The sequence below is a fragment of the Sinocyclocheilus anshuiensis genome, unplaced genomic scaffold, assembly GCF_001515605.1.
Source record: "Sinocyclocheilus anshuiensis isolate Anshui unplaced genomic scaffold, SAMN03320099.WGS_v1.1 scaffold493, whole genome shotgun sequence".
In the NCBI taxonomy this organism is placed as follows: Eukaryota; Metazoa; Chordata; class Actinopteri; order Cypriniformes; family Cyprinidae; genus Sinocyclocheilus; species Sinocyclocheilus anshuiensis.
The window spans coordinates 335,943-349,278 of NW_015537963.1; the positions used below are offsets into that span (position 1 = coordinate 335,943).

At 36.9% G+C, this 13,336-nt stretch overlaps 2 protein-coding genes across 2 annotated transcripts in view; one reads left to right on the forward strand and one right to left on the reverse strand.

Annotated features, from left to right (window-relative positions):
* The window catches only part of LOC107667784 (39S ribosomal protein L38, mitochondrial-like), a 10,535-nt gene extending 2,543 nt beyond the window's left edge, over nt 1–7,992 (reverse strand). Inside the window, exons 1-7 of the mRNA XM_016459509.1 lie at nt 7,882–7,992; nt 6,755–6,937; nt 6,496–6,627; nt 4,529–4,731; nt 4,370–4,442; nt 3,309–3,354; nt 2,833–2,991 (exon numbers count right to left, since the gene is read on the reverse strand). Of these exons, the coding sequence (XP_016314995.1) occupies nt 2,833–2,991; nt 3,309–3,354; nt 4,370–4,442; nt 4,529–4,731; nt 6,496–6,627; nt 6,755–6,937; nt 7,882–7,972 (887 nt within the window). The 5' untranslated portion in view covers nt 7,973–7,992. The remainder of the gene's footprint in view (nt 1–2,832; nt 2,992–3,308; nt 3,355–4,369; nt 4,443–4,528; nt 4,732–6,495; nt 6,628–6,754; nt 6,938–7,881) is intronic.
* Nucleotides 7,993–8,429: 437 nt separating this feature from the next.
* Nucleotides 8,430–13,247, forward strand: LOC107667888 (tripartite motif-containing protein 65-like). The gene is made up of 7 exons (XM_016459629.1): nt 8,430–8,506; nt 9,397–9,825; nt 10,141–10,236; nt 10,778–11,008; nt 11,447–11,615; nt 12,521–12,610; nt 12,694–13,247. The coding sequence occupies exons 2-7, from the start codon at nt 9,409–9,411 to the stop codon at nt 13,245–13,247; spliced, it is 1,557 nt and encodes a 518-aa protein (XP_016315115.1). The 5' UTR covers nt 8,430–8,506; nt 9,397–9,408.
* Nucleotides 13,248–13,336: the final 89 nt, after the last annotated feature.

Below are 13,336 nucleotides of genomic sequence, written 5' to 3' on the forward strand. Positions count from 1 at the left end.
AGAAAACAAACATGATGCGCTTTCTGCCGTCTCGTCTTGAACAGGAGCGCTTCACAAAAATGAACCGAAACTCAGCGAATACATGCCTCACAGACATGATAAATGTATCTATAGAAAGCTTTAAATTACTACTAAACGAAATAAAACAAATCAAAAACTCTTTCATTATAATCATAATCCTTAAAGATGCACTTCTCTCTAAAGGCACGTCTGAGGAGATGGCGAGTCAGGTTCGACAACTTCATCCTTGCGACACAGACTCAGAAAACACTAGTTTATTAGTAACACCATACTGCTGCTGCTGCGGGACACTAAACACCGTCGGGCCGCTCTTGACATTCGCGGTAGCACGGTCTCATGTTGTTTCCACCAGCGCGGCTATTTTTTTTCATCACTAATTGATGGATGTCTAAAATATAAAAATAAGGAGAAGCCTTAAACAGGCCCGAAGCCCGGCCCGTGTCTGAACTATGACGTGAAAATTGGCCTGAAGCCCGGCCCGAGGGGCGTAAAAAAAGTCGGGGCCTGTAGTACAAATACTACAAGCAGGGCGTCGCTGAAAATTAATGTGTAAGTTTGTTTACAGAATGCTGTTGTCAAGGCTGCAAACTCCCATATATACAAATAATTAGCCTATTCGAAAAACATAATTTCCCAGAAGCCAGTGGGCCCCTCCCAAGTGTAGGCCCCTGGGCTTCAGCCCCTTAAAGCCTGTGCCTTAATGCGCCCCTGGCTATGCAAGCTGAAGGGTCTTTCTTCTGAGTAGTACACAAAATACAAAGAAAAGTAGTGTCGCATTTCGAAAGCTATGCCGCATTTCCCGGCCATGCACAATGTCTAATTTCAGAGAAAAGCTGATCTTTATGAGTCATAAATTATTGTAATTCTAAATGTGTAATGTTAATGGTTTATTTTCCGAAATGACACGTTCTCATTGAGAAAGATGTATGCTCAGTGCAGAGCATTGCGTTAGCAGCGCAAAAGGTCGTGGGTTTGATTCCCAGGGAACACACATACTGGTAAAAAATGTATAGCCTGAATGCACTGTAAGTCGCTTTGGATAAAAGCGTCTGCTAAATGCATAAATTATTATTAAATGATTATAAATCGATTCCAAATGCAAATACTAATTTGCTGAAAGGAATTCAGCATGTATTTGGAGGATCTTACAAAATCTCTCAGGAACAAGTGCAGGTCAAATTTCACCCCCCAAAATAGCAAGAAATAAATTACATTGTACTTCAAGAAAAAGCCTGTTTTTAGACTTTTTATTTAATTGTGGTATTATTTTCATGACATTTAATCACATTTACCCCCCAATTCTCATTACTATATAAAAAAAGTTATTCTCATTTCTGCAATGATAACAAAAATGTCTTTACGATTTTAAATTTTTTTTAACGAAGTCTCTTCTGCTCATGAAGGCTGCATTTATGTGATCAAACATCAAACAGTAATATTGTGAAATTTTATTGTAAATTAAAATAACTGTTTCCTATCTGAATATATTGTAAAATGTAATTTATTCCTGTGATGCAAAGCTGAATTTTCAGCATCATTACTCCAGTCTTCAGTGTCACATGATCCTTCAGAAATCATTCTGATATGCTGATTTGCTGCTCAAGAAACATTTCTGATTATCAATGTTGAAAACAGTTGTGCTATTTAATATTTATGCAGAAATAAAAATTGGGGTGTATGTGTTTCATGGAAATTAATGCTTCAGCAAATATGCATTAAATTGATTCAAAGTGAAAATAAAACATTTATAATGTTACAAAAGATTCTATTTGAAATAAATGCTGTTTTTTTTTACTTTCTGCTCAAAGAATTCTGAAAAAATTAAAGAAAAAAAAAGATATATTATAGATATATCATGTGACACTGAAGACTGGAGTAATTATGTTGAAAAATCAGCTTTGATCACAGGAATAAATGACATTTTAACATACATTCACATAGAAAACATTTATTTTAAATTGTAATAATATTTCACAATATTACTGATTTTTCTATATTTTTGATCAAATAATAGCAGCATTGTTGAACAAAAGAGACTTAATTAAAACATTTAAAAATCGTTTAAAGAATGTTTAAAAAAAAAGTTTTCTTTTTCAAACGTTTAACAAGAAAACGTTTGAGATTCTGAGATAAGTATCATCTTATCGCAGAATCAACAGATAAACACTCGGAAACACATCTATGATCGACAGAGCCTTCTGGAAATCGGCAGTGAGTACAAACAACAGCTTTCGCCGGTGACTACTGAGAAGCTACGAGGCCTCTGTCTGCTGCTGAACCCCACATGCAGCAGAATGACAATAAAGCTCAACTTGAACTTGAACTGTATATTACTTTTCTTTTTTAATAATAATAGGGTGAGAAATGACCCAGAATAGTTTAATATAATTTATTACACAACTCTCTGGAATACTTGATTCTGATTGGTCAATCCCGACATTCCAAGGCGTGTTATTTCCTGATAAAACTAATAACACAGGCTCATGCGGGTACTACCAGTCATCTTGACTGCAGTAATTATATGCTTAATGTATCAATCCGCTGTCGCTGATCAATGTTTCGTTGTCTAATGATTTACTTTTGTGGCAAGCAGCTGTGTAATAAGCAGGATAATGTGCATCCAGCCAGTTGTTAACACAAAATAAAGCCCTTCAGTCTTATATGACAGACTTCTGCTTCACGTCAGGCTGCTGATAAGCCTGTCTGGCTTTATTCTGCGATAACAACCAGATGGATGTGCAATATCCCTTACATATTATCATGATTCATGACCTTATTATTACTGTCCAGACTGTGGCTGAAACTACTGACCATGGGGAGGACCTGAGGTCTGAGCTGAAATCAACCGGACGTTCCTGTTTAAACAGGATGTAGATGCATCGGTGAAAGCCTGTTCCTCTGGCTGGAAATGGACTGATGTAAGGGCAGAGCTCTTCCCCTGATGACACAGAATTTCCAGGGATATTCCCACTGTAATAAAGTAGTAATTAGAAACAGATATCATCATGTACTTTGTCAAACGATTCTTTTTTTCATGCCAGGCTTTTCCAAAGTTGAGACTGAGATCAGACAGTGCATGAGGTTAAGGTGAGCATGGTGGTTTTTAGCATGTTTTTACTGTATGTGGTTGTTTACTGGCCTCAAATCAAAAGAGTCTCTATGACATTATGATCTTCAGCTGTTCCTCCTTAAATCAAATGTATGGATTTTGTTCTTGTTGGAATGTGAGCTTTGCTGAAAAAATTATTCATATGTGTAAAGTGATACAGGATAACAAATATACTCACACTAGCCAGTGAAGATACTCCTGCTCAGCATCCAGCAGATGTTCATCTGTAAAACAGACACAGTTTATGTCACTGTATCACCATCTTGTGGAGTAACTTCAAACAGCAGTTTACTAAATGCTAACTTGACATTTCTGAAGGCCAAATGACCAAAGAGCATTTATCATTTGAAGAAAAAAATAAAATAAAATCATAATTTGACAAAAAAATTGAGTTGACACAAAAAAGTATATATTGCACAGAATAAGCATATACTCGTAAAATCCTTTAGGAGATCTCAATTGTAGTCAGTTTCGTTCCTTTGCGAGATCTCAATGAGCGCATTTACATGAACGTTCTTCAGCCGATTATGCTTAATAAGCCGAAAACGCACTTGTTCATGTAAATGCGGTAACCCGTTTTCTTTTATCGGAGTACGGTCATAAACGGCGTAAGCATAAACCGGTCGCAACAGGTAGTTTTTTGCCTCTTACTCCGATTTCGCACAACATGTAAAAGCAATAACCCGCTTTCTGTCAGCTTATTGAAGTGCGCATGTGTGATACGTGACAGGAACGCATCGTTAGTGCAGATTTAAGCGCATCTAGACCGAGCAAACGTCTTGCAGTAAGAAAGAAGGAAATATATCACAAAAGCACTTTTTCATGACTCAGAAAATGATAAAAATGTGTTCTCATCTGGTGCAGCAGAAGTAGAAGTGGTTCAGTTACAATGCTGCATGAGAGGATAATATATGAGCTGTAAGTTTCCCGACATGTTGCAAGCTTAATTTAACATCACATACTCGGAGTCAGATAAGCAAATGATTATATTTTGACGTCACTACAGGGAAATAACCTGATTTATTAATGAAGTCATGTAAACGCAGCTTACTGGTGTGCATGTAAACGTGCTCAATGTTTTTTTTTAGCTATAATATTATTAAATTAATAAATAAATAAAACCTTATTAAAAGTATTTGGACACACACTTTCACACACTGTCATTGGAATATGTACTACAGATGTCATTCGATAAAAAAAAATTAAAAAAATGTATTTAACGTAAATATTTTGATGTACCTGGGCTGGTTAACAACAGCGTCCAGAGAGAATTTTCTTCTGCTTCAAAATGTACCCGAGGTGCTTGTGCCGCCTGAGGATTTCATACAAACAGCACAAATCAAAGTCTGTTTTCTTGATTTCAAACAGAAACAGTCGTTACAAGTTTTGAGTCCTCACCTGACTCGGTGTTAAGTGATTCCCATAATGCACTGTTGTGCTGCTGTCCTCTCCGTACGCCACACGCAGCATGACCCGCGGCACAAAATACGCCATGGGAAAGAGGTCCTTGTAGATCCCGTAGTGTTCGGCGAGCCTCTTGATGTGGTACGGTCCGTTTGTCTGCTCCCACTGCGTCTTTACTCTGTCGAGGGGAATGCGGACTGGAAGCCAGAAAATAAAAAAACGTTATATCAAATGTCCTATTGATGCCGGATAGTATGATGTTTCTGTACCACTAAGTTTACATTCACACTTAATTATTATCACTAATTTTGCATGAAGTGACAATTTGCATTGTTACATTATTTTCATTATGCAAAAAATTACATTTGTAATGTACTATTTAAATATACACCAGGATAGTATTTATTTATGCTGATTTCAACAACAAAACAAAAAAAAACAATAAGGAGAATTTGGTTGGAAAATGTGCTTAAAATATCACAATATAATTCTCAGTCTCTAATAATGTTTCATTTAATTCTATGTAACCTGCAACTTTGATAACATTGACGAGTCACTGCATTTGCTGCATGATTACACATTCAGCATCAATTATAAACAGTCGTTGATTTTATCTCAAGATTTAAACTAGATTCTTAATAATAAAATTTAGTTGCATAGCATTTTTCATATATAAAATGCAGCTCAAAGTGCTTCGCAAAATAAAATAGAAGCATAAAACAAACATTGACAATATGATTTCACACAATATCAATAAAAATTAATACTCATATAAGCAAATTTATAATATACCCTTAAACCCTACAGCAGTGGTCACCAACCTTTTTAGGCCCAAGATTCCTGACCTCGGCCTTTATGAAAGACATGATCTACCTATTGAAGAATTGATAGAAAAAGAAATCCCAGATTGTACTTCAAATTTGAGGCCTTTTACTTAGTATTTTAATTAGTGATGCGCCAATCATAGCGGATTCAGAATTCAGATTTTCTTTTTTCTTTTTTTTACTAGCAAATTGGATTCTGATACTGATACTGATTTTTAAGCAAATGTATTTATTGGCTATTGGCTATATAACAAACAAACGGTCTTTAAGCAAAAATATCTAGCCATTTGAAATTAGAGGCAACCACTTATAACAAACAAACTGGCTTTAAACAAAAATATCCAGCCATCTGAAATTAGAGGCAACCACTACATTTTAATCATGATCTGCACGGGCAGTTGTTTTTGATTTGATTTAGATTAATTTCAGGATTTAAAACAAAAACAGAATGGTCTGACTTTAGGTGTTATTTATTTATTTGCTACATAAAACATCTGCACGAAACAAAAACAGCAGGTCTGAATGAGACGCACTCTCTGACAGCAGGTAGCACTTATGAACAGGGTTGCCAGGTTTTCGCAATAAAACTAGTCTAATGGCGTTTCGAGGGGGGTTCCCTGTAAAAATCGCATTCCGGGGGTAAAATACATGTTTTTCGGCGGGGATCTTCCAGTAAAATTCACATTCCAGGGACTAAATATCATGTTATTGGGGTCGCTTCAACCCGCGGACATGAACAACAACCCGCGGCAACAGTGTTAAAGTAGCCCAAATCCACGGGAAAACCTCAGACTTGGCAACACTGCTCATGAACCGACAGCAATATAGCGTTTCCTTGTTTACCGCTGTAAACAAAGCAGAGCTGCGCTTTATACGGAGAAGAAAATGCCATTGCCATCGAAACTTTTCTCAAGACAGTTCCCTTCAGTGATGCATTAATATAACCCCATAAATGTAATGCATTTGTGTACTTATTTTACTGTTTTTTTCGGGATCTACTGGGACAGATTGACGGGTTGGCGACCACTGCCCTACAGTAACTGTGTGAAGATCTTTGATCATAATTCATCGTTCTGCTTTTGATTAACCTGCTCTGCTTCCTCCTCAGAGATCATGATGGTTCGCTGACGCACTTACATGTTCGTAGTCGATCGTCTCTTTCCATCTCTGGGTTCTTTTTGTTCTCCAGCATCACCTTCTTCCTCTCCTTCACCTCTGTCTTCCTGGAGGGACGCTGATGCGGGAGCCCAATGTTGACCGGTTCAACGGCTGCCCACAAAATCAATCAATCAACACTCTCTGACCCACACTGATACTGTAGCTCTTGTGAAAATAACCTGAAATGACAGCTATGGATGAGTGTGTATTCATAGCTGGTCCATCAGCCATGACTTACCTTCTTTCTTCTCCTCTCTGTATTTCCTATAGGTCTTCCACCAAACATCTTTCCGGTCGGTCTCCTCTGCCGCTCTCACGTAGCGAGTGTAACTGCGATATTTCTCCAGAGAGTCTAGTCGAGTCCAATCAATGTCTTCATTTGGCATCGGACCCTGAGGGGGAGACCGGTGACTAAGAACAGCTGCAAAAGAGTCAACAAGAGGATTTATTATTAGTATAATAACAACAACAAAAATATAATAATTAAAAAATTTTTTTACAATATGAATGTGATAATCACACAATTTGATAATTACGATAATGTTTAACAAATAATTATAAAATAACATTATAATAAAATGTTGTAATATAAAATATGTATTATTGTATTTTTGTATAAATATAATAAAAATAAAATGTGAATATAATGTTGCTTTAATATAAAATAAATAAAATGAACAAAAATAATTATATTGTTAATAATAATAATAATAAACAATAATAAAATAATACTAACAGTAATAATGTAGCAATATAAATTTTATAATAAAATAATAAACATTGATAAAATGTAATATAATTATAAAACAACATTATAAAAATGTTGTAGTATACATATAGTAATAATAATAATTGCTTTAATATAAATAATAACAATTAACAAACATAATTATACTGTTGTAATATGTATGCTGTTGTAATAAATGTAATAACAATAAAAACAATCGTGAAAATAATAATAAATATTGCTTTAATGTTAATATAATAATAAAACGACAATAAATATTTATAATGCTGTAACATAACAAAAATAAATATTACAATGCTTTAATATAAATGTAATATTAATAATAAACAATGATAATGGAACCTTCATTCAAAGCACGTCTAAAACAAGCAGTAACTAAAAGTGCTTCAGAAAGACACGAAAGACAGATAAAGGACAGAATGAAAATGCAGACTAATAAATAAATTATCTATTTATTGATCATAATAACTAGAATAAGTAGACAGATAAATGCATTAAGTTCATATAAAGGTCATTCACACCAGAAGGTTCACACGCATGCACGCACAGCAGCGGCTCTACTGATTATTTAACTCATTATCCGCACATTCACAGTAATATCGTCCAGCACCGCTCACCGCTGAACCGAAGACCCCTCGCGTGATGCTTCAGCCCCGCATTCGCCGCCGCCGCCCGCAGCAGAACACACGCCGCGCTGCGCAGCGCCATGACCGGCGAGACGTCAATACGCAAGACGTGTGACGTAACGTGCGTTCACGTCATCGCGTCCGTGCGTTCTTGCGTATGGAAGGCGACGAGATTCGCCTGGTGTGACAAATGTGGAGAATTAGAAACAGTGAAACATATTCTTTTTGAGTGTTCTGCGTATGAATGGGAGAGATTTCAATTAATTCAAGAATTAGGATGGCTGGGAGTTGATAATATTTCTTTAAAAGTATTGTTAGGAAATGGGTCGAGGCAATCAAGAATGCAAGAAAATATGTTTAAATACCTGAAAAACACAGGAACAATAGATAGAATCTAGGTGTTTTTTTTCCCCTTCTGTATTTCTTTCTTCCAAATTTATGCACACTCCACACTCCAGATCAGTAGGTGGCGGTAATGCACCTTTTTCGCTGGTTTGCCAAACCGCCATAAAACACCGGAAGAAGAAGAAGAAGAAGAGATTCGCCTGTGAGAAATCCACAGCGCAGGATTCGCGATTAATTCACGTTTCTACACATCTGATGAGTAAATATTCCTGTGAGTTTGACAAAAAAGGAGTTAACGTTAGTCGATTAGTAAATGTTCTGCTTTAATTTAAAAAATAGATGTTGTTTAGTGATGTAAGGTCAGGTGGAGTTTGTTTATATACTGTCTCGATGTTTTCATCAAATTAACGTTAATTCAACGAAGAATTACTAATGACTATAATTCATCAGTCAAATGATTTAATTCGGTTTATAGATTATAAATCGTTATACTTCAACATGAACACTTATTTGATGCTGATATCTATCGATCTATCTATCTGTCTGTCTGTCTGTCTGTCTGTCTATCTATGTGTCTGTCTGTCTGTCTGTCTATGTGTCTGTATCTATCTGTCTGTCTGTCTGTCTGTCTATATCTATCTATCTATCTATCTCTCTATCACATCCAGACTCTCAGCCACTAATCACTTCCCATCTGCCCTGCCTGCCTGTCTGTCTATCTGTGTGTCTGTCTGTCTGTCTGCCTGCCTGCCTGTCTGCCTGCCTGTCTGTCTGTCTGTCTGTCTATCTATGTGTATGTCTGTCTGTCTGCCTGCCTGCCTGCCTGCCTAACTGCCTGCCTGCCTGTCTGTCTGTCTGTCTGTCTATGTGTCTGTCTGTCTATTTATCTATCTATCTATCTATCTATCTATCTATCTATCTATCTGTCTATCTATCTAACTATTTATCTATCTATCTATCTATGTGGCTGTCCATCTGTCTGTCTGTCTGTCTATCTATGTGTCTGTCTGTCTGTCTGTCCCATCTATCTATCTATCTATCTGTCTATCTATCTGTCTGTCCGTCCGTCCGTCCGTCTGTGACAACATGCCCCAATAGAGGTTTTCTGCTGTCATTGACAATGACATTAACGCTGTTGCTTCATTTATTTTATACTTTCAGGTTTCCAGATTTATGATGGATGATCATTTGCAGTGCACGATCTGCTTGGATCCATTTACATGCCCTGTGACAATCCCATGCGGTCACACTTTCTGCAAGGCCTGCATCTCCAAATTCTGGGATAGGAAGGACAAAGACTTCCACTGTCCTTTTTGTAAAAAAAACTTTGACACAAGGCCTGAGCTGAATCGCAACGTGTCTCTGTCGATGTTAACGGAGATCAGCACACACAGTCCAGTTAAGACGGATGTGAGCGCAGGAGCCTCCTTCCACACGGATCCGGAGCCAGAGCAGATCTGTGAGCAGCACCAGAAGCCTCTGGTCATCTACTGCAGGAACGACAGCATGTGTGTTTGCTATGAGTGCTCTGTCAACGAGTGCAAGGGCCATGATAAGATTTTGGTGGTAGAAGAACGGAAGAATAGGGAGGTAATATTGTATTGACATACAAATACAGTATAGTTTAAATAGTATATCAGTATTAATAATATTATATATTTTTGCATTACAGTAATGAGAATTTGAGGTGAAAATAATGTACATTTCCAGTAATGGCAATAATGTCACAATGCTATATTTTCTTTATGCAAAATATTATTATTATTATTTTTTCTTTCTTTCATTTTAGAGTGAAATATATTAACACATTTTGTGAGGTTCAACCTGTATGTGTCTTAGCTGACTTTAAGAATTTGTAGGAAATTTATTATTATTATTTTTTAAATATAAAGATTTTCTGTGCAGGCAGAATTGAAGAAAAAGAGTGCAGAATTCAAGAAACACCAGGAAACCACTGAGAGAAACCGGCAGGAGCTCATGGAGAACATGGAGACCGCGAAGGCAAGACGTCTGCCATCATTACCTTATTCATTAGGAACTTTATCCAAACATGAATATATGTCATACATATCCAAATCCATATGACATTATAGTGACACTTTACAATGAGGTTACAATAAGTGAAATACATTAGTAAACATGAACTGAAAAAAAAAAACTTTATTAGATTTCATTTTTAATTTATTGTTATTATTTAATGTATTATAATTTATTAATGTTAATCTTAACATTTGCTAATACATTATTAAAATTAAACGTTGTATCTGTTAATATTATTTAGTGGACCTGACATGAACTAACATGAACAATATATAATACATATTACACTAACAATAATAATACAAAATATGTATTGGCATTTTTTTTGTTGAGAAAATACCCACAGATCTACACAAACTGAATCATACATTAATACAAAGCCTGGCCTTAATCACATATATTAGGGAATAGTCTTGAAGGATGTATATTGAATTAGAAAGCAGTAGTATCACTGCTCATGGTGTGTGTGTTTTAGCATGTTGTTCTCCCTCTGCTCTGTCAGGTATCACTACAGCAGATGTCTCAGTGGGTGAACACCAAGTTCTCACAGCTGATAAAGGTGCTGACAGAGAAACAGGAAGTGACGGAGCTTTTTCTGGAACAGCAGCAGGAAGTGACACTGTTGCAGGCTCAGGAGAGGCTGGCTGTTCTGGAGGAGAGAGCGACGCAGCTCGCAGCCCTTCAGGAGGAGATCAGCAGCCTGTGTTCCCTCCCTCCCTGCCAGCTCATCAAGGTCTTTTTATTTTATTTTATTTTATTTTATTTTATTTTATTTTATTTTATTTTGTTTTATTTATAATGCTATTGTTTTATTTTTAATTTAATGCTATTTATTTATTTTGAGAAATGTGCATCACAAACTAAAAAATAAATAAATAAATAAAAATAAAAGTAAAAAAATGGCCCCATTTTCTTTTTAAATAAATAATTTTAACATGAATTCAAGTTATTATATAGAAGAAAAATGCTTGTTTTCAACTTTTTTTGATGATACAAAGGTTGTTTTTTTTGGGGGGAAATATTATTTATTGTCAATATTTTTACAATTATATTAATATCAATCATATTAATTATACATTTTGATATGATTGTTTTATTATTAATTGTTAATGTTGTCACATGTGAATAGGTGTAATGTTTGTCTAATGTCTGTGTTTGTGTGCTGATGCAGGACTCCAGGTTCATAGAGGTCCCACACTTCAGTGACTTTCCTCTGGATGTGCATGTGAGCGTACAGGAGAAGCTGACGCCCGTCACAGACGTCCTGTCCCGCGTGTCCAAGCTGGTGTGTGAGGATCTGGAGAGAGCCGTTCAGGTGTCTGCAGGACAGGATAAAGAGGGTGAGGAGCATTCACAGTCTGTTTACTGACTATCTGATGCTAAATGCACACAAATATAACTATCTGAAATCACCTGTTTACTTTGTAATTCCCATGAGTCAGGGCACAGGCATTTTGCTTATCAGTCAGACAGTAAACAAAGATGTGTTTGCAAGGTGCTGAGTTGATACAAAATGAGTGTTTTAGGTAAAAGCAATTACTGGATTTTGACAAATTTAGTCCAATTTGTGGCATAAAATCTTTTCGGTGAGATAATGAGTGCTTATTTTTTAACAGACATTAGTTGTAACACACATTTTACACTTTTTTTGTTTTGTTATCTGTGCAACTATTACTTATACAATACTACAATATTTCTCCACAGCAGTCTATACATTTTTGTAATTTTGTAATTGTAAAAATCATAATAAAAACCATTCCAATCTAGGATGGGGCAATGTCAGCCAAAAATGTAAGCTTTTGGTTGACAACAATATATATCACAATAAATTCACTGCAAATTTCTGACATAAGCAAAAAACTATATCACAGTATTTTTAATATTTAAATTTTTTGGTCAATAACAATATCAGCATATATATGCACATATTGCAAAAGCGATGATGAAAAATACTGAACAAATAATGGTCCTTGTTGTGCCAATTTTCAAAGTAATTTGTAATAAATGTGTTTATACATAAAAGATTAATTATTTATTTATCAATATTTACTTTATTTATTTGAATATAAATTAAAATGTAATATATTAACTGTATTTATATTTTATTTAACCAGTAATAATCATTGCAGTGAACCAGTTTTATAAATAAATAATAATTATTTCAAATACTCTTTTATCTTTTTTTCCCATTAAACACTGTTTTATCTATGTCTGTTCAGGATAGTTTTTTCTGTCTTTCTCGTAGGCTCTCCTCAAGATAAGAGGCCAATTCTGGCTGTTGTTCCCAGTCCTGCAACACCATCATATCCAGCCGAGAGGGAGGGACTGAACGCATGTACGCTCGTATCATATAATCTCACATGATAGTACAGTTCGTAATTATTCTCAGTCTCATATGTAATTGTTCTCTTCATCCAGACCGCTGCAACCTGACCTTCGACCCTCGCACTGCCAACGCTCACTTACGGCTCTCCCAGAGCAACAGGAGGGCGGAGCATCTGATCTCCGGGCCCCGCCCCGTCCTGGCCGATGAGTCCCGCTTCGACCACACCTGGCAGGTGTTGTGTTTCCAGAGCTTCACTCACGGCCAGCACTACTGGGAGCTGGAGGTGTCCAAACCATGGGCCTACGTGGGCGTGACGTACCCGAACATCCCGCGCAAGGAGAAGGGCAAGCGCTGCATGGTGGGGATGAACGAGCTGTCGTGGAGCCTGCAGCTGGACGAGCGGGAGCTGAGAGCTGGACGAGCGGCAGCTGAGTGCGTGGCACGCCGGCTGCAAGGAGTCCGTCGCCGGTCAGCTGCAGTCGAACGCTCAGTCGCTGCGCATCGGGATGCTGCTGGACTACGAGGCTGGGACGCTGACGTACTACGGCGAGGGACAGGTCCGGCTGCACGCCTTCCACTGCGCCTTTACACAAGCGCTGTTCCCGGCCTGCTGGATCGGAGAGGGCGTCACCATTACACTCTGTGAACCGCGAGCATGAAAAGGTTTGATCCTGGGGAAATAGATGCATCATCCCTACTGTAGCTGAACCTGAGACGTGTGGCCTTCCTTTTTCA